The sequence below is a fragment of the Magallana gigas genome, chromosome 7 (genome assembly GCF_963853765.1).
Source record: "Magallana gigas chromosome 7, xbMagGiga1.1, whole genome shotgun sequence".
Taxonomy (NCBI): domain Eukaryota; kingdom Metazoa; phylum Mollusca; class Bivalvia; order Ostreida; family Ostreidae; genus Magallana; species Magallana gigas.
The window spans coordinates 47,818,969-47,841,134 of record NC_088859.1 but is presented as its reverse complement, the minus strand read 5'-3'; the positions used below and the strand labels follow the sequence as shown (position 1 = coordinate 47,841,134).

Here is a 22,166-nt window from a genome sequence, read left to right as displayed (position 1 = left end):
ACATTAACATTTTGGAAATTGCTTAATTCAATTTTTAAGATTTATAAACAAAATGTTATATGCATCACTTCCATGTGTATTCACCTATTTGGGGCAATTGTAAAGTCTCCTAAACAAAGCAGTGACATCATTAGGCTAGGTTTTACCCACATGGATCAAACACTACTGTATAACATATGAATAAGATAAAATACATTATTATTTCTAGTTCTAAAATGTCAGGGTGTTTCCAAGGGGGCATAATCTTACAATACAATTTTACGCGCAATGACACAAAGAGCAAAAATAAATTAAACGGTTTAGGGATGAGGATCTCAGATCTCAGATTAAGTTAACAAAATATACAGTACGTATCATATCATTTCCTATTTCATAAAGGCGGGGGGGATGGGGGGGGTTTAAAGACAACACCTGGGGGTCATTAATGTACTTTACACCAGTTGATGCATCATAATGACTTTAGAAGATATTTTGTATTTTCCTGTTTCGTGGGGTCAGAGCAGTCCCATAAGGTCATGACCTACATTGTATTTGATGCATTATAATACATTAAGAAAGAAATACTCCTTCCTTCCTATTATTACTCATATAAAAAATATAAGTGTCTACACTTACTTACATATGTAATACACAAATTTAATAAGAAATTGTTTATACAGGGTCAATATGGGGTCAACTCAACAGTGCATGCAGTCTGACAAATGAAAAAAATAACTTTTGCAACTAAAATGACAGAAACTTTACAAATGCGATAGGATAGGTAACGATGATAAGCTTATTTAAATAATAAAAGATGATGATACAGTATGCTGTCAAAGGGAGATGACATTTAGAAAGTGAAAGTAGAACTTATATACATGTGTATGTATGCTGGCAGGAATCCCATGCTGGCATCTTATTATATTAATTGTGCTACTGCTACTACATGTATTATGCTTACCTAAATTGGTCAACATCATAATGATAATCCAATTAAAACACAATAATGAATTCCTTTAGCTGATCTTAACTACCGTAATCCTTTTCTGCATACGGAAAACACAGACATGTATGTATGGGTGTTGCTAAAACGCGGAACGGAAAACGGAACGGAATGGAAAATATCATCACGTTTATCGCTTAAAAAGGGTATAGACTGGCCAGAAACGATTTACTTTGTATCTTTTATTTATATCTAATGAATGATTATCAACATGTTGCTATCTTATTAATATTCATATGAATGTCTATCAATCATAGCATTGTATTCATTCGGCTTTAGTTGAGTACGAATCGGAAAAATCAAATGTATACGAATTGTGAAACATTAACATGATTAAACGAGCAAATTAGCTATAACTTTTTACTTATTTCTCTTATATGGTATTGCTGGCATATTAGCGTAACGTACGCAGTTAGTGAAAGCGTTTTATGCGTGTTTTGAGTATTTTTATATTATTTTCAAATATGATGTACATGTATATACTTACATCAAAATTGAATTTTCGGTGTTCTAGACGATCTTTTATCATACAGACGATACAGTATCATTGAGATGGAAGAAAAAAACTGTAGGACTGACGACATTAAAAAATTAAAATACAGTAAACATTAAAATACCCGGTAATTTGTGAAACTAGTATTTTTAGCAATGCAATTTTGTTTACGTTTGCATTACAAAGCATGCAGTTGTTTATTCCAGCAGCTATATACATATGATCCGAATAGAGAGCTCTAGACGTTGCCTGGTTTGATTTTCCGATTATATATTGGGACTATAGTCTGTCGATCCCAAAATATTCATGCAGCACATTTGGACGATTTATAATGGAAAATGTTGACATCTTTTCTCCATTTGGAAGTCACTCAGAAGACCTTGCACAATTTTTCAACACTATCATCCGGGTCTGTTAAAATGCAAAACCCCGTAGACTTCTTTATTTTTAGCCGTGTATTTATACCAGCTGATAAGCTAGAGAGGACGTTTTAAAGAAAGAATAATGAGAATGTTTAATGCTTCTAAAAGAGAATCGCTTGAACCCTGAGGTATATATAAATATACAGCAAAAAGTGAATCGAGGATATTTTGGGACAGAATATAGTGGTCAATGCATGTACTGTTAATTTTGAGGAAATAAATATTCTTGAATAAATAATCTAATATTGCTAATCTTTCAAAAAAAATTAAAAAAGGTACATAAAGTATATCGTTTTAGCATACTTAACAAATCTATGAGGTAAATAACATTAGATAAGATTTTCCGTTTTCCTTCCGTTCCGTTTTCCGTTCCGCGTTTTAGCAACACCCATGTATGTATACACGTGAACCCATCTAATAAAAGAGCTGGGTAAAACTAGTACCCGCTAATGAGACATGCAAACCTGTGTTGTGTACGTAACTTCAGACAAAGATCAGTCATTTGTAACATGCATGTATTTTTATGACCTATTCTTCAAATCCACTTGCACTATTTTATTAGGTAAATAACAGCTTTAAGGTGGTGCAGGACACCTGCATATTGTGATGTACATGTATACTTCCTATTGAGATAAACAATAAAGTATGTTGAATATTGATTAAATATTTACCCCCCAAATAATGTTACCTAACATTGAAGCGCAATGGGTTAGAGCGTTTACATGTCTGTAAGAGCATTGGGGTCCAAGGTGTATTTTTGGTAATTTACGAATTTTCATGGGGAGGGGGGGGTCTGGACCCCTCACTCCCACCCCTTCTCTAAATCTGTGCACACGATGATGTTCATGTAGGCACACAGAAGCAAATCTAAAACCGGCAACCGCCACGGGGAGGGGCATAATTTAATTTTTAATTTTGTTTGTAATAATTATATAGACCATTATACTTCCTATGACATAAAATGTTAAGATTATTGATTAACTGAAAATTCACTGCAAACAGTTCTACCCCAAATTGCACATAAAGTGCTGCTCATGTCACGATGTGTATTATCATATGGGCAGGGATCTCATCCTTCAGTTATGAAAATTATAATTTTTAAATGTATTACCGGAGTTTGCATGTAGCCTTCATTTTTAATTAAACTGGTACAAAACAGTGTTATCTAGGGGCAAACACATGGTGCGGGTATTACTGTCTAATGACAGCATCTAGTTACATTTGTATTGATTATTATCATGTTATTTGGAAATAATTTTGTGGCTACTTTTTTTTCTTTACATATTTTAATTTGTGTGACAAATATATTTTTGATAAAATTGTGATATTTTTCTTTATAACAAATAATAAAAAAAAGTTCGCGTTACGAAGTATAGCGAAAAATAATTGTCCTGACGACATGTAAACAATTACGAAAGTGTGGGGTTACTAAGTTTACCTTGTTATGGAGTATTTAGCCAATGAAATTTCAGTATTGAGTGTACGTGTTCGAATTGATTCATGGGTTGTCAGTAAGGTTCACTTTCTAGCGCAAGCCGTCCCGAGCAAGTCGTGATTTTCGTCATGGACGCCAGACAAATACAAAGCTCAATTTAAGAAGAAGTAAACAGAGTTGTTTCACGTCAGCAGTCCGAATTGTTAAGCAGTTTGCAAAATATGATGGACAGTCGTTTGTCAGTTTTTCAACAAAATATTCAACAAATTTCCGCGTCTCAAATAAGCAAAATTGAGGACAATTTGAATGAACATTATGTGTTTCGTAAAAAAGGAAACGAGAATCAGTATAAGCATGAAGCCCGAGTGCTCACGAAGTTAGAAGAGGCCAGGGGGAACATTTAAATTGCGGAAGCGTCGATGGAGTGGAGTCGGCAAAGAGCAGTATCGCTGAAGGTATTGAAATGGTTAAAAATCGCCAGAAAGTGATTAAGTTGGAAGATTCGTCTCAGCTTGGTTGGAAAGTAGTCCAAGAGTATTAGGCCAACCCCATAGCAGACGATTCGGATGATGAGAAGAAGATGTACAGAGCACAGATTAGAGCCGAGCGGAAAGTTTTCAACGGGAGAAAACGTCAGAGATTCGAACCCTATCAGAAGAAACCGGCGACCGTATGGAGACAGATAAAAGATCAACGAGCAGTGGAAAACCCGGCAGATGTTTTGACTGCGGAGGGACATTGGAGTCAGGATTGTACGAAGAAAGATGACAAAGCAAACAAGATAAGAGAAAAACAATTGCCTATTTCAAATTTGGCGCATTTTAATGATATAAGTAATGTCATATCTCCAGTTGGTCGTTTAAGATCACGTTACAGCGAATGGGAGAAAATTGGGACAGGTAAAACAATATTAGATATTATAAAGACAGGATATAAAATTCCATTCAAAACAAATCCTTCCTCTATTGAATTAAACAACAATAGGTAAGCGAGAGATGAACCAGAATTCGTCACAGGTGAGATAAGGATTTTGATAGAAAAGGGATGTGTGTCACGGGTAAGGGAAAACCAACAGTTGTAAATCCTTTGACGTTGGCCAAAAATAGAAACGGTAAGCGAAGGTTGGTACTGGATTGCAGGCACGTGAATCCTCATTTGCACAAGTTTAAGTTTAGATACGAAGATGCTGTCACTGCAAAAGAAATGCTTAAAATGGGATATTTTATGTTTACTTTTGACTTAAAATCAGCTTATCACCATATAGAAATTTACGAGGAACACCGACAATATTTAGGTTTCTCATGGGAAGAAAATGGCAAAATTTCATATTTCATATACAATGTTTTACCATTGGGCATTTCTACAGCAGGGTACATTTTTTCAAAAGTTCTAAGAGAACCGATTGAGCATTTAAGATCAGATGGAATAAAAACTTTAACATTTTTAGACGACGGCATAGCTGCAGGCAGCAGTTTCGAAGTGACATCAAACGTAAGTTATTCAATTAAAAAAGCTTTTTTCAAAATTTGGGTTTCTTGCTTGCAGACGACAAATGTAATTGGATTCCAAGTCAAAAATGTGATTGGTTAGATTTGCATGGTTAGATTTGCATTGGAATACAGAGAAAGGTCAAGTTCACATCAGCACAGACAAAATTTATCGTCTAAATTTGTGTTTAGATACTATACATGGTGAGGTACTGAAAAATGTATTGTATTTTCGTGTACATTTTTTTAGCAAAAATTGTTGGTCAAATTATTTCCATGAAAGTTGTTTTTGGTGATATTGTTAGAATGAAAACAAGATTTTTGTATTACTGCATATCAAGCAAGGCTAGCTGGGAAGTTCAGGTAAAAATAACAGCAAATACTTTGAGAGAAATTGAATTTTGGTGAAAAAGTGTTTCAATTTTGAATGGAAACGGTTGTTACATTGATTTTGTAAGTGCATCAGATGTATGCAGCTTATTCTTATATTGTGACGCCTCGGATGTAGGCTTTGGTGGTTATTTTGAATGTACCAATGATAAAAATGAAAATGTGTTTATGGGGAGTGTAGTAGGAAATTGGACAGCAGAAGAAGCGAGAAGCAAAGCTCAACATGAAGAGAATTAGAAACTGTTAATAGGGTCATGAAAAGTAAAGTCAGTATTATAAGAAATTCAAATTTAAATGTTATATCAGACAGTAAAAACGTTGCAAACATCATTCAAGTTGGGAGCAAAAAACCATATTTGCAAATCATTGCAAGCCAGATATTTGAAACTTGCACCAAAAACAGCACTCAAGTAAGTAATGTTTGGAAGCCCAGAAATGAAAACAAAAGAGCAGATTTCTTAAGTCGTGTAACGGACATGGACGATTGGTCAGTGCACGATGATGTGTTTAACAGTTACGAAAAACTATGGGGTATGCATACAGCCCCGGCCATACTGTTGATAGATTTGCTACACATTACATTAAAAAGTGTGAAAGGTTTAATTCTAAATATTGGTGGCCTGGTACAGAGGCAGTTGATGCGTTTACTCAGGTTTGGGTAAGTGAAAAAAACTGGTTAGTTCCTCCGCCCAGTTATATACCAAGAGTTATTAACAAAATGATAGCAGAAAGGGCCACAGGTACATTGATTATTCCGGAATGGAAGTCGTCTTCATATTGGCCTTTGATATTCGAGGGAAACTGTTAGAAAAGTTTTGTAAAATTTTGTTATCATCTACCTGATAAAAAATTGATAACGCATGGCAAGAGTTATAAATCAGTTTTTTGCAAAATTTCCACTGAAGTTTAAGATGTTGGTATTGAGAATACAGTTTTAGAAATAAATACATGTTCATAATATTTAAAACAAAAATGATATTTCATTTTGGTGAGGTCTAGGAGTACAGTCACATATAAACAAAGCAGTTACCGAAAGCGGCGTTTCATTGTACAGCAAATTGGGGACTTTCAGCGAGCACATGTGTGGGTACCTTTTATCATCAAATAGTGACAGTACCAACAAGACATACAAACATGGTTTTCAACGATGGAAGAAGTTCATAAATGACCACGGACACAGTGAGATTCTAGCCAATTCATGTTGCTTTATTTTTACTTATCTGTTAGATTCTGAGGTTTCGTATTCTACAGTAAACACCACAATTTATTCAATAAAATGGATGCATGAAATCAGTGGTTATCCAGATCCCACAGATAATTCCTTTGTGAAATCACTACAAAAGTCGGCTAAACGATTAACGGGTAGACCAGTGCGCAGAAAGGATCCCGTCGACCGTCAGATGCTACAAACACTGTGCGATTTGCATACAAATATAACGAATGTTCTTATGCTTAGAAATTTAGCTACGATTTTATAGGTTTTGCAGGGTTTTTAAGATTTGACGAAATAAGTTCCTTGAAATGTAAAGATGTCATTGTTGAACAAAATTATTTGCAAATTTTTATTGAAAAATGCAAAAATGATCAATACAGAGATGGAAACGAAGTACTCATCGCAAAAGGTTTTACTAGTGCTTGCCCAAATGACATGTTTTTACGTTATACAAAGGAGGCGGAAATTGATATGTGTTCTGGTCATTTTATTTTTAAGCCCGCTTTAAGAAGCAATGGTATTTCCAATTAGTGACAAAAAATAAAAAGCTTAGTTATACTGCAGCAAAGAAAAATATTGTTAATCTTCTAAAAACTGTAGCTCCGGATTTAAATATCGGTCTACACTCCCTTAGATCAGGAGGGGCAACTGCTGCTGCAAATACAAGTGTCAATGAAAGGTGTTTACAAAGACACGGGCGATGGAAATCGGTGTCTAGCAAAAATGTTTATGTGAAGGATTCTGTAGAAAAAAGGTTATATGTGTCAAAACAATTGTTATTATGATTATTTTCTTCTTCTTTTCTCTCCCTTTCTTTGGTAATGTCCAAGATCAGCCTGCTCGGTGCGCTGCAATGCAATTAAAGGGTGTTTTTATTATGTGTAGACGTGCGTTACGAAGTATAGCGAAAAATAATTGTCCTGACGACATGTAAACAATTACGAAAGTGTGGGGTTACTAAGTTGACCTTGTTATGGGGTATTTAGCCAATGAAATTTCAGTATTGAGTGTACAATCGATTTCAAACAGGTGGTAAAATTTCTCTTCTGGATGAAAAGTTTTTCGCATGTCATTGAACAATAGCATTGCAAAAGGTAACGCCCATCGATCCCGCAGAAAGCAAAAACGATTGACTGTGTTCACCCACTGGAACGTATATATAAGAAACTGAAGACGTTTTCTAGTCCACTCGGTGTATAAAATTGAGAGGAAGCCAGAGTACCTGGAGAAAACCCCACGTGTCCGAGTGGGCGACCACCATACCCTCTCACGTACAACCACTAATGATCACGGGGATCGTACTCGGATCGCAGCGGTGAGATGCGAATGCGCTTACCACAGCGCTACCCGGATATTATATCTTTTCCCATAAGTCATTTTTAAATTAATGTGTAGTTGCGATTTCTTAATTTGTTGCTGATGAATGAATATGTCTCATTTAATTTGATCAAATTAAGAAAAAACTGAATCCCCTTAAAATAATCAAAAATCTTGGCAAAAGTAAAATTCAAAGTCGTACAACATTGCATTTTGGACAAAGCAAATATTTTACATTTGAGTAAAATAGGTGATTAAGGTAAAACTTGCAATTTTAAAAGCAATCTTTTGTAGCCATTACGAGAGAGAGAGAGAGAGAGAGAGAGAGAGAGAGAGAGAGAGAGAGAGAGAGAGAGAGAGAGAGAGAGAGAGAGAGAGAGAGAGAGAGAGAGAGAATTTTGAAATGAAATATAACTCGAATCAACGGATACTCTTTTAATCCCATTTTTCATGTATTGTATTAGTTAACATTTTAAAGGAATACTGAATAAAACAAAATTCGTATAATATATATTAAGTAACTACAAACTAACTGTTAGTTTATTGAAATTAAGTGTCTAGACTAAGTGTCTTACATGACACACACACGTCTTTTTTTTTAATGAACCGGAAAAGTAATAACAGAAAATATCGAATCTTTTCTTCAAGGGGAGATCATCTCGATCGGTCACGTGGCTGGCGGGATTTTGGGTGCAATTATGACATTGAGACGTAAATCCTATTTTGTATTGAGTTTGTGTATTGAACACGTTTCGGTGGGTGAACACAGCCAATCGTTTTCTTCGGGATCGGTGGGCGTTACCTTTTGCAATGCTATTGTTCAATGACAGGCGTAAAACTTTTCATCCAGAAGAGAAATTTTACCACCTGTTTGAAATCGATTGTACGTGTTCGAATTGATTCATGGGTTGTCAGTAAGGTTCACTTTTTAGCGCATGCCGTCCCGAGCAAGTCGTGTTTTTTGTTTTGTTTTATATATATATATATATATATATATATATATATATATATATATATATATATATATATATATATATATATATATATATATATATATATATATATATATATATAGGTGTATTTCCTATTTCCTATTTCTATAAATTAGTCAAAGAGCTAGCTAGTGAGGTTCCGCCACTCGCATGTTTGATCACTTCGCATTTGGCCGCGGATACACAGGTTTCCATAGTTTTTCAAAACATCTGGGTTTTTTTATCTATGGTTTTTCCTGGGAGGCGGAGGAGGCTTAAATCATGTTATACCATAGTATTATGGATGCACATATTGTAATTTTATGTTACTCAATATTAATGCCTTGTCCAATGGTTTGTTTATGTGTTTGAAAAATAAACCCGGCGTCAGCCTGCTCGGTGCGCTGCAATGAAATTAAAGGGTGTTTTTATTATGTGAAGATATGAAATGAAGTGTGGACTGATAAGTTTTTGTTATTGTGTTTATTTTGTGTAATGTTATTGGTATGTTTTTTGCCTTTATTAATATTTCACATATTTTTCATATTTTTTTTGACATAATGTGTAATTGTTTCAGATGCAATAAATGATAAAATTGACGATAATTGTGATGTGGTCTTTCACATTAAAATGTAAATTAAGATTATATGAGACATTTCTGCAAAGTTGGTTTGGACCCCCCCCCCCCCCCCAGCCTCTTTAACTTCATTTTTTAACCATTTTTAGAAATTGTGATACACTTGTTTACAATATAGATCCTATAACTGCATTTGCACTGGAGGTTGCAGAAAACAATAGCAGGCTGAAAGAGCAAACAGGAGTAGAGCTTTTGGAAATCTCCTCTGTCGACAACTACAATGTGGAATCTGAGGTAAATACATACCTACTATAGTCTGATACAAGATATGTATGCCGCATATTTCTTAAATTGTTCTATATTTTTTAATACATCTCGGTTCAAACGATTTTAATTCAATAATACAAAAAAAATCCACAAGTTTCCCCTTTGAAACACCCTATCTAGCTTGTCGGATTTCAAATTCTTTTCACGGTTAAAAATAAAAAATCTACGGGGATTTTCCATCGCAAAAGAGTTTAAGGTACCCGGATGATAACGTTGAAAATTATGCGAGATATTCCGCGTGAATTCCGAATGGAGAAAAGCTATCAATATTTCGGTAAGAAATCGGTTTCCGTTTCTGTTAATTTTTCCGATTGAAAAACAATAATGTGTTAAATGGGCATGGTCACGATTTTGGTCGAAGTTTGTTTTTCCATTTTTAATGTAAACAATGCTTTTGTAATGCATTTTTAAATGACCAATCAAAATTTGAGTGTCAGTCGTAAAGATATAAGCGAGATTCAGAGCTTAAAATTCTTTGTGAAGTAAATAAGGCTCGTGCCATATTCTTGTTTACATTGGTTCAATACAACGGTAAAAGCTCTTCTTAGGCTAATTTCTTTCTGCTAATTTGTTTTGAACAGAAATAATCAGTACCCAACGTTTATCACATTCGTTTCAAGTCTAAACCTGGAATTTTCTTATCAATATTCAAAATGTAAACAAAAACTTTGTTTACATGGCAGGAATTGTGAGCTCCGTATTTTGTTTATAAACCGACTACTGACCCTCAGATTTTGGTTGACTATTATAAATGTCTTTCTCAAGCATTGTAAACATTAAAAACGGAAAAAGATTTTTGACAAAAATCGTGACCATGCCCCTTTAAGGTCAAGATCTAGTAAATGATTCCAGACTGTCTTTTTGGTGCTAGAACCATTATGACGTCATAATTGATTTGATGAATCTTTTCCCGTATTTTACGGCTTTAAAGGAAATATGTAGAAAATAAAACAATATTTTGACATTCTATATTTTATCACGGGAAAAGTAATCCCGGTAATTATATTCAATTTCACATAATTTTAAATAGGAGGCCAAGAGCTTGTTTAATGTCGTTTTTGGCGAGACTGTAGGCAATCTAGATATTTTTCATTGGTCAAAAATTGTCAAAACTCCGAGATTTGTTACTTTTATCTTCATATTTCATAGAAAATGTTTGTTTAAAACATGATTTTTCATTGTGTTTACCAAAAATTAAGCCCCGGTACACCCTATGAAACAAAGATATTGCTATGAAGCATCATTAAAAGAATTCTTGAATTTCATAAACCTGTAGGCACCTTTCATTTACAAGATCTTGACCTTAATTCCAGAGTGTCTTTTTGGTGCTAGAACCATTATGACGTTATAACTGATTTGAAGAATCATTTCCCGTACTTTACGGCTTTAAAGGAATAATGTAGGGAATTAAACAACTTCTTGACATAGGGAAAGTAATCCCGATACCTATATTCAATTGGACATCATTTTAAAGAGGATGTCAAGAGCTTGTTTAATTCCGTTTTTTGTGGGAGACTGTAGGCTTTCTAGTTATATGTTTTAGTCAAAAATGGACAAAACTCCAAAATTTGTTCCTCAATTATTCCTTCATATTTCATTGAAAATGACAGTTTAAAACATTATTTTTCATTGTGTTTACCAAACATTTTAGCCCCGGTACACCCTATCAAATAAAGCTATTTTTATGAAGAATCATTGAAAGAATTTATTTCTTAAATTGTATGAACCTGTAAGCACCTTTCATTTAATAGATCTTGACCTTAAGGAAAATATCTTGGAATTTTCCCTTTCATCTATTTCAATTGCAATTCTTTCATATGTATGTATTGTTTTAAAAAGTTGTTTAAATGTGCAGCGTAGATATCTTGGGACAGACTAATATATGAGATAAAAATCGACATCGATACAGGTTGAAATTGGCTTTTTTAAAAAGATAACATGTATCATTATTTGAATTCTTCATTTGTTTTCAACACCAGGACAAAATAAACAAAATGAAGGTAATGGAAAGAGTGACTGATGACTTCTTAAAGTTTACATACAACAGTCTGAACGAAATCGACAGCAGTAAGATGTGTGTAGAGCCATGGCCACCATCAAAGAGTAAATCGGCGGATGGATTTAAGCTGGTATAATATTATGTGGTATTTAGAGTAAACAATTTTAATAACCAAGTCATTTTTTTTAAATGTTTACTCAAATTAGTACGTTTAAACAAACAGTTATTGCCTTGATTTAGCTTTATGTTGTACGGATTGGTTCTCTTGTTTGTGTGCCATTACAGATAACAGCAATTAATCTAACACCATTCTATCGATATTCAATTTTTATGGAATGTAGAATCATTAGATTTCGTGGTGGGTCGATCCGTTTTTATGGAGTCGTGGGTACCTCTCATCCACGAATTAATCAATGAGGGTTTTTGTGGATATAAAAAAAATTAAGTCCCCACAAACCTGTAAAATTTAAGCAATCCACGAAAATTTGTCACCATCTTTAATGATTCACAGTAATAATTAGTAAATTACTGTAAATTTTTATATCTTCAATTAGATATTATATGTATACCTTAGCTTGATACAAGAATGAGTTGGGATGACTGCTCAATATTTGACAAATAAAATCTCGAATTTCAATTAACCAGTTAACCGTACAATTTTTGTGTAAAAGCTTTACAGATTTCCAAGTTCAGCATTACACATTCCCGAAGTCAACTCATCTTCTGGATGTAGTTCTTCACAAAGGCCGCGGTGAGACAATTCATCCATACATAGAGCTTCTGTATGAATTAGCCTATCACGTGGACTCTTTTCATTCAGCAGGATGGATATTTCGATGTCTTAGAGCGAAAAATGTTTGGATTCTGGACACAGAAGTAAGATAAAAACGCATATTATAGAATTAGATTGTTTTACTGTTATAACAGTAAGATGTGTTCTCCGCGTTCTTACATTTCTTTTGTGAAAAAAGTCATAATGCTTTGGTATAATGTCAATTTCAGGACGGAGAAGAAAAAACAATAGTAGTACCAAGATTTGGTAGATACCGAAAAATTGTTTCACCTGAGTTTGATGCACATCTAGAACAAATTAAGGTTGAAAGTCGAGAGGACATTGACGGCGTTCAGTGGTATGTTTTGGTTTACAAATGATTCAATGTAAATGCACTACAATAATTTTCAAAAATTATGTAATTTATACAGGAAGACTTGATCCCGAGTGTAACGTTCCGCCCTAATTCTTATTTTAACTAAAAATCTGTTACATTTATTTTGATATCTTATAGGCTTCCAATTGAAGCAATCAAAGCTGGTCTGTATTCTAAAGAAAGTGATGTGTATGCATTTGGCATGGTCACATGGGAAGTCATGACAGCTTTTGGACAAGAGGGAGTCGTGTATGACAAAGATGAAGGCCGAGAGTTGACATGTGTTCCATTTAACTACCAGCAGTCGGAAAATGTATGAAATGAATACGCTCATCTGAGCTGTATCTCAAATGATTTATAATCTGTTGGATGTTTTTTTACCGTTCGTTTTAGTAATAAATTCACAAGAACGCCATCCCTAGAATTAATTAAACAATTTTTGCACAAATATCCGTAGATGATCATAAAAACAAACTAAAATTTAAAAAAATATATGGACCAACGCTCCTTTGCCATCTATAGGAAAGTCAAACCTAAATGGTGTTAGTGTCTTAAAATATTCATTTATTAGGAGCAAAGTCTGTAATACTTATAAAAAGTTTTATAACAGATTCTTCGTTGTTCCAATCATATCCCAGGGCCAATACTTTAATTACGGCAAAGGAGAGGCACACAGTTAATATATGTGCAAATATTGTATAGTATTTTTGCATATCGTTATTTAACTTTTATTTATGACATATTTATGCCTTAAGACTGTTTGTAAAATTATCGAGCAAGTGTTATGATTATATAATGGAATTCAAAGTGTGTCGATTCTTAAAACCCGGAATAAAATAAAAATGGTCGATGATCGTTGGATGTGTTTATTTCTATAAAAAAAATATATATAGAAAGAGTATTAAAATTTTATTTTTGAAAATATGACATTATTACAATATTACATCATGATTTTGTGTGAATTCTTGTGAGTTAAAATCATAACCCTGAATTATCAATGCCTTATGTTCTACACGCACATGTACTGGGATAATTATGCTAGTGTCATGATACATTTTTTTGCACCTGTCTGTGGTGCGATGTTTTGGGGGAAAACCCTGCATATAATAAACCATCATCTGAAGAGTACATAATCACTTTTATTATTGATATAAAATGTAAAATTCAAATATGTGTGTATGTCAAGCATTTATTAAAGGCAAACTTGTGATAAAAGGAAAATTTATCTGAATTCAAATATGAATTTCTTATTTCTTTGGTAACATATGCTATTTCAGATTCTTCAGCATTTAATCGAGGGATACATTCCAGAAAAGCCTTTAAAATGCCCAGACTGGTTTTATCAAGAAATCACCAGACCATGTCTTCTTCATCAGAAAATTGACCGACCTTCCATGAAAACGATTCTCCTTGTTTTACAAACAAAGTACTTAAAGCTTTTTTTCATACATTATTTCATTGTTTTTACTATTTTTCATGATTGTTGAGATCTTCGTTTGACGTTCGTTATGTTGCAAATTTGCAGTTTGCAACATTTCATGTTGCATATTTTGTATTAACATCCACCCAGTAAATTCAAAATTTGCCGTATTACATTTTCCACAATTAAAACAATAACCAACTGTTAACTTTTTTTATTAAGAATAACAAGTGGCAATTTTGTAAGCGAGTCGATGAAAATAACGATAAACAACCAAAAAATATATATTAAAGTCGTAAATCTTTTCAGTTTCATATTTCTTACTGTACAAAACGTATACAAAACACTTTGTATCAAAAACTTCCAATTATATTAAGTACTAGACTTTGATCCGTGCGGGCACGGGTTGACATTGCATATGATATCGAACTTTTACGAGATAGATATATCAATACACCGTATTGTTGACACTTACATAACCAAGCTTTATGCCTACAATAATGCCATTAGGAAAATTAATGGAGCTGCATTAAAAATACACAGTCGAATTATTCGTAACAAGCCATTTTGTGGTTGTAAATACCTTTCATATAAAAATTTAATACATATTTATGAAGAATTCAACACTTTTTCACCAACTTTTTTTACTCGCTTCAAATTTACACACCATATTGACATTCGATACTCTCGGGATTTTTTTTATATTAAATGCTTTGATTAAGAATTATCTCTCATTTTCTTTGATGAACAGAATATAAAGCAAATTTTCATTGAAAATTTACACGTATTTGTATTATCGTTTCTGAGTTTATCCATGCAAATCTGATTTTGTGGAAACATAAACTAAAGAGCCTCCCGTGATTTAGCGTGAATGCAATGCGCGTGCGCAAGATTGTAAAATAAAAAAAATCCAGATGATTTCCGGATTTTAAAAATGATTTTTAGGAATTTTCGTTGATTATTAATTAGCAAAGCTTGACTGAGAAAAAATAAAAACTTATTGGCAATCTTCAAGTACCAATGATGTTTAAAATATATAATTAAAACAAACGACAGTTCTCTTCCGATTTCTCGGTATTTAAGCCCAACAATTCGAGTTTTTTATTTTAATATATAAGTATAGATATTTAACTAGCGTCAAGTTAAAACAGTTGGGTTAGCTTATTGAAAATGAATCTGAAAGTTATAAATACGGCCACAAGTCGTAGTTTTTTTCCTTCAAAACGCAGCTGTTTTGCTGCGAGAAATAAACAGTCTCACTTTGAGAATTGCGAAAAGGTTCTCTTATTCTGCTTGTTTTTTTATTTCATAGAAAATGAAATTATAAGTCTCTTGTGAAACTATCACATTTTACCGTGGTTTTTTTTTATTTGGCCTTACTCATGTAGGGGATGGGCTATTAGTATATATACATGTAATGATGGTAGATTCTAACACCTTAAATTCGAGATTACTTTTACTTTTAAGCTCTTCGTTAGAGTGTATATTCCTAACATAGAACATCAGTCATCCTTCACTGTGTTTCTCTTCTTTATTGAATAAATCTGATCTGGATTTAATTCAGCGCAAAATATTAGAATATTATTCCATTTTCTTAAAATTGTATGAAATAACTCAGTAAACGCAACATTTTCATCTACGTTAATTTTGTAGGCTTGGAAAGACTCTGCCAAAACACAACTTGAGTATTCCCTCTTCAACACTGGAAAATGCAAAAGATACAGATGAGTATGAGGACATTTGCGATCAATATGATGATGACGATAACGATGTTCATTCTGATTTTGAAAGGCAAAAATTGCCCTTGGGTAGTCGTCCGCCATATTCCAACAAGGGTAAAAAAGATGTTCATGAAAACGATCGCCGCAGACCACCACCACCGCCACCACTTCTTCCAAAAAAGAACCTAAGTTTTCCTACTTTAACACAAGAATCAGATGAATATGATGATATTTTTATAACAATTGATGATGCAGAACCAATTGATATACAGTCAAACTCCAATATCAATGAATCTAAAAAATTCGATGAGGATGATAATGTTTACCCAGAAGTCATAAAACGACATCCAAGTCAGCCCATGCCTTCCTTCTATTACAACACAGACAAGAAAGAAAAGTTCACGAATTCTCGTCCGCCGGTTTCTTCAACTTACTGCAATATGGACATAAAAGAACGGCTCGAAGAGGGACCTCGCCGACAATTACCACACCTATCAACACCAGAAAAGTTGAATTATACAAATGAATATGAAGATATATATGACGATGCTATTTCATGTCTGACTTTGCCTAACACAAACATTGAGGAATCAACGAAATCTGAGATTGATGATAATACTAGCAACCCGGTTATAAAAAGAAAATCACCTCCACCCGTTCCGTTCCCGTATTACCGACGAAAACCACCGCTGCCACCACCGAATAATCCTCGTGAGATGCAGAAAAAAGAGCTCATTTCCTCTGTGCTCCCTGTACCATTAAAAGACAGAGAATCAGCGGAACAGCAAATGCCTTACGACGACAATAGCTTTATAAATAACCCACTTAAAAGACCTTCACATTCAGTGTTATCTGAAAACAAAGAGAACCCTGCAGATATTTTTGATAAAAACTCCTGTTTATCCCTGTCTCTTCCAATTATACCGGAGCAGTCTGATAGAATCGATAGAAAAGATCAAGATGTCAATGTTCTTCAAATTAAATCTAGCCTTCCAGTATCACTAAGGGAAAATAATATTAAATTGGCAAAAATGTTCTCATTACCACCAAGACCTCCGAAACCAAATTCTACAAAAGGTGATTCAATAACAGAATTTGTCAAAGAAAAAAATGTTGATTCAATATTTGTCAATTGTCCCGGGTCCCCCAGAATTCCTCTTCAAGCACCCGACGGAAATTTCATTGAACAATATTCTGTTCAATCAATTTGTACAGATAGGAAAGCAGACCGTAGCTTTTCTCTTGATTCTGTATATAAAGGATCCGACTTTTACGAAACGGTACCAAGCGTGGTCACCTCTCTAGATTCTGAAAATAATGGATCCGACTTTTGCGGAACTGTAACACGCGAGATCCCCTCAAAAGATTCTATGTATAAAGGGTCCGACTTTTACGAATTTGTGCCAAGCTCAGAAAATGTGTCTAAAGGCCGAGAAGATACCAATAAAAGAACAGACAGCGATCGAATAGTTCAAGTGGGAAACGACAATCATATCAACCTTAAACCCATGTCAGTAATCAAAACAAAACCTAAAGTCCTTCCAAAGCCAAAGGCAAAACCTAGAATAAATTACAACAACAATGGCCAAGATAAGGGAAACACATGATACATCAACTTCAGAATACATAAACCAGATTCAACTGGAAACAAAGCCTGTAGTACCATCTAGAATACCATTCAGTAAACATATACTTTTATTATACTTTCATGTTAAATACTGAAATCTAATTGGTTTAGACGCAGTTGGTAATCCGTTCCATTACCCTCAGCGTTAGCAACGCACTTGGAAACGGGTAACACAACGAATTGTTACATGCGCGTATATTATGCGCGTACGGTTCGCCGTAGAATTCACTTCATTTTTATATAAAAGCAGTAAAATTTTCCTTCAAATTAAGACATTCAGTATAATAAAATTAATAGTGTCTGTTGGGGAGGGTAACTATTGAAACTGACACCCCTCGAAAACCATTGTAAACCTCCGCTTCGCGTCGGTTGACAATGGTTGTCTCGGGGTGTCAATTTCAACAATTACCCTCCCAAACAGGCACTTTTTATATAATGTTTTATATTATATATGCTGCCTTAATATGTGGAGAAGATTCTATAAGAAATTAGGAACTGTCATCAAAACACCTAAGATTTGAAGGAGATTAACAAAAGGTTTTTTTTTTATTTGCCCGACTACCAGTTGTGGCCTTTTTAATATTGCGTTTTTTAAGGTTAAACATACTTTGGTATGAGTTATTGCTATTTACAAATATATTTAGAAAGGCTGCAAACAAAACTATCTTATCGCTCAATATTGAGACCCTAGACATAGAATCAAAGAAAATACAAATAATAATACAAATACTGTACTCTTTCTAACTCTATCTCTTAATTCAATCATAGTTTTTTGTTGGAAAGATCATAAAAACAACGATAATAAAGCTATGAACATTATTATATTACATGTATAAAAAATAATCACATATTTTTATGTTTGAAACAGAAAAAAGTTCCAAATTTTGCCACAAAGTCTGTTTTTTACATTAGAAAAATATACATTGATTGATTTTGTTTGGATAAACCAGAAATTATATTAAATATTTTATTGCATTAGATTAAGATGGGATTGAGCATAAGCTTTGAAAATTTAATACGCCATCTTCCTACTTACATGTGTATTAATATAAGTATTAGTATACATTTTACAGTTTGAACATACATGTATATAATTATTATTATGCCAATATGCATAACAAATAACATATATTCATAAATTGCTTTGATATATTTTGTATAAAAGCACTGATATTACGCTAAAACAATATGTAATTTGTACGATAAAATCAATATCACTAATGACATAATTCTTTTTCAGTGAATAAATAAATAAATAATTTTAAAAATCTTTTTTTTTATAATTAATTTAATATCAAAAATATGTGACACATACATATATTTATTTGTAAACTTAAACATATATCCATGTGTAAATAAATTCAAATAAAAAATTATTATTTATTTTTAAAATTATTTCTGTTCAAATGCCCGATATTATGAATTAAAAATACTATTATAGCGAGCGCAGCTCGCCGGCGCGCAGCGCCGGCGAGCAAAGCGAGCTCTAAGAACCAGTGTGCGCGGGAAAAAGAACGAGCTAAACCTACAGTTCATCAAACAAAATTTTTTGTCTACGTCCCATAATGCTCTCTAATGTTTACACCCGTGGTGCTATGTCAAAAATGGCCGACTTTTAACTCGTAATTTACGGTGTCTTAAGGTTTGAAGACACGTTTTGGTACCGCATATGCTTTGGCGAGACTCAAGAAATTTGTTACATGCTTCCATACCTTCGTATATTGAGTCGAGATACGTAAACAAAGACGAACAAATCATGGATGACGTCACAGTGCTCTCGCTCTATATTTCCCGCGATAAATTTAGAGGTGGATCAAACATCTGTAATGCGTTTACTAGCTATTTCAGTATAGACTGCGATACCTGCCTCATTGACATATGATTTGTTTTTATTTATTTTTTTTACATAGAGATTATATAAATAAATACTAGCAAGAGCCATACTTTACTCAATTTTTAAGCTAATTGTGCATGCATGTACAGTAGGCAGGTAAGTATATGAGTAGGCAGGAAATAAACAATAGGACATTTTGAACTAAATAAAAAGGAATAAAGAGAAAAAATAAACAGTTAAAAAATTTATGTAGATATTGCATATAGTCACACCATTAAATTTAAAGGTGGGAAATTACACACCTACAAGGGGGGTTGCGCTGTATGTATCATAACCATTAAAATTAGTACCTTTGGCATACTCATTGTAGAGCAATACTCTCTCAAAAATTCTTTGACGTTCGGTGATACTTAAATAACACTATGTTGACAATGATGCAAGGTATGTGTAATTCTTGCTGCGCTCGCCAGTACGGTAGCACCGTAAAACATATTATTCAGTTGTATTTTCTCACTATATAACTCTATATAGACGAATAGTCAATAATTGTAATATTAGCTCGTCCGAAAAATATTGACCGCCTAGGAATAATATCTATAATCTGTCCCAAGATATTTATGCTGCACATTTGGACGATTTTTAATAAAAACACACTTACCTGTGAAAGAAGTGCAATTGAAATAGTTGAAAGGGATATTTTCCAAAATAATTTCATTGACACATTATAATCTTTCACTCGGAAAAATTCACAGGAACGATAACAGATTCCTTACGGAGATTTATAATGGGGAATGTTAACATCTTTTCTCCATTCGGAATACACTCGGAATACATCGCGCAATATTTCAACGTTATCATCCGGGCTTGCTGCAATGCAAAATCTCCGTAGACATCACATTTTTTAGCATTGTATTGAAACCTGATAAGCTAACAGGGGCGTTTTGACTGAGAAATCTTGGAAATTTTTCATACTTTTGAATGAACATCGTTTGAATCCTGAGGTATTTATAAATATCAAACAATTAAGCCAAACGTGAATCCAAAATATCTTGGGACAGAGTATAGAGAACATTCTCTCTATTTCAAATAATCGCCTCTGATTTGTTGATTCGTAAACGATGACGCGAATAACTCTTCGCGACTCCAAAAACAAGGTGACGTCGTAATAGACAGTCAGTCAAGGCAAGTAAACAACGGACACGCAATGCGACGATTTGCTATCATAACGGATATAAGGATTTGCGAATAACTGTGAAGTAAAATCAGGTATAGAACATCTGTATGTTAATTCTTACGGTCGGCGGAATATCACCAGTGGCCATTTGATGCTGAGGATATTTTGGGAATGAACTTTGCACAAAATTGAATTCATGAATTCTTTGTTGAGCTAAGAAAATTACGGCGATCTGTTTTCAATTAATTTCTTAAATTTTGGTTTGTTTCTTCATATAACAAAACAAATGTTGACTGTGTTTCGCGTCGGGCAATATTTCGTCCCTCGGGGGCTAATTTAATCAATGTTGCTCTCAACCCCAGTCAATATTTGTATATTGTTATATTCAGTAGTATATTCTCACTATATAACTCTGTATAGACGAATAGTCAATAATTGTAATATTAGCTCGTCCGAAAAATATTGACCGGTCAATATTTTTTAGATATTGACCGGCTAGGAATAATATCTAGAGAACATTCCCTCTATTTCAAATAATCGCCTCTGATTTGTTGATTCGTAAACGGTGACGTAAATAATTCTTCGCGACTCCAAAACAAGGTGACGTCATAATAGACAGTCAGTCAAGGCAAGTAAACAACGAACGCGCAATGCGACGGTTTGCTATCATAACGGATATAAGGATTTGCGAATTACTGTGAAGTAAAATTAGGGAGAACACCTGTCTGATAATTCTTACGGTCGGTGGAATATCACAAGTGACCGTTTGATGCTGAGGATATTTTGGAAATGAACTTTGCACAAAATTGAATTCGTGAATTCTTTGTTGAGCTGAGAAAATTACGGCGATCTGTTTTCAATTAATTTCTTAAATTTTGGTTTGTTTCTTCGTATAACAAAACAAATGTTGACTGTGTTTCGCGTCGGGCAATATTTCGTCCCTCGGGGGCTAATTTAATCAATGTTGCTCTCAACCCCAGTCAATATTTGTATATTGTTATATTCAGTAGTATATTCTCACTATATAACTCTGTATAGACGAATAGTCAATAATTGTAATATTAGCTCGTCCGAAAAATATTGACCGGTCAATATTTTTTGTTGTTATATTCAGTAGTATATTCTCACTATATAACTCTATATAGACGAGTAGTCAATAATTGTAATATCAGCTCGTCCGAAAAATATTGACCGGTCAATATTTTTTAGATATTGACCGGCTAGGAATAATATCTAGAGAACATTCCCTCTATTTCAAATAATCGCCTCTGATTTGTTGATTCGTAAACGGTGACGTAAATAATTCTTCGCGACTCCAAAACAAGGTGACGTCATAATAGACAGTCAGTCAAGGCAAGTAAACAACGAACGCGCAATGCGACGGTTTGCTATCATAACGGATATAAGGATTTGCGAATTACTGTGAAGTAAAATTAGGGAGAACACCTGTCTGATAATTCTTACGGTCGGTGGAATATCACAAGTGACCGTTTGATGCTGAGGATATTTTGGAAATGAACTTTGCACAAAATTGAATTCGTGAATTCTTTGTTGAGCTGAGAAAATTACGGCGATCTGTTTTCAATTAATTTCTTAAATTTTGGTTTGTTTCTTCATATAACAAAACAA

General features: G+C 33.7%; 1 protein-coding gene across 1 annotated transcript in view; it reads left to right on the top strand.

Moving 5' to 3' along the window:
* The window catches only part of LOC117684160 (uncharacterized), a 48,497-nt gene extending 29,761 nt beyond the window's left edge, over positions 1-18,736 (top strand). The window contains exons 12-19 of the mRNA XM_066065870.1: positions 9,466-9,581; positions 11,594-11,743; positions 12,285-12,364; positions 12,459-12,489; positions 12,616-12,743; positions 12,900-13,074; positions 14,039-14,187; positions 15,835-18,736. Of these exons, the coding sequence (XP_065921942.1) occupies positions 9,466-9,581; positions 11,594-11,743; positions 12,285-12,364; positions 12,459-12,489; positions 12,616-12,743; positions 12,900-13,074; positions 14,039-14,187; positions 15,835-17,509 (2,504 nt within the window). The 3' untranslated portion in view covers positions 17,510-18,736. The remainder of the gene's footprint in view (positions 1-9,465; positions 9,582-11,593; positions 11,744-12,284; positions 12,365-12,458; positions 12,490-12,615; positions 12,744-12,899; positions 13,075-14,038; positions 14,188-15,834) is intronic.
* Positions 18,737-22,166: the final 3,430 nt, after the last annotated feature.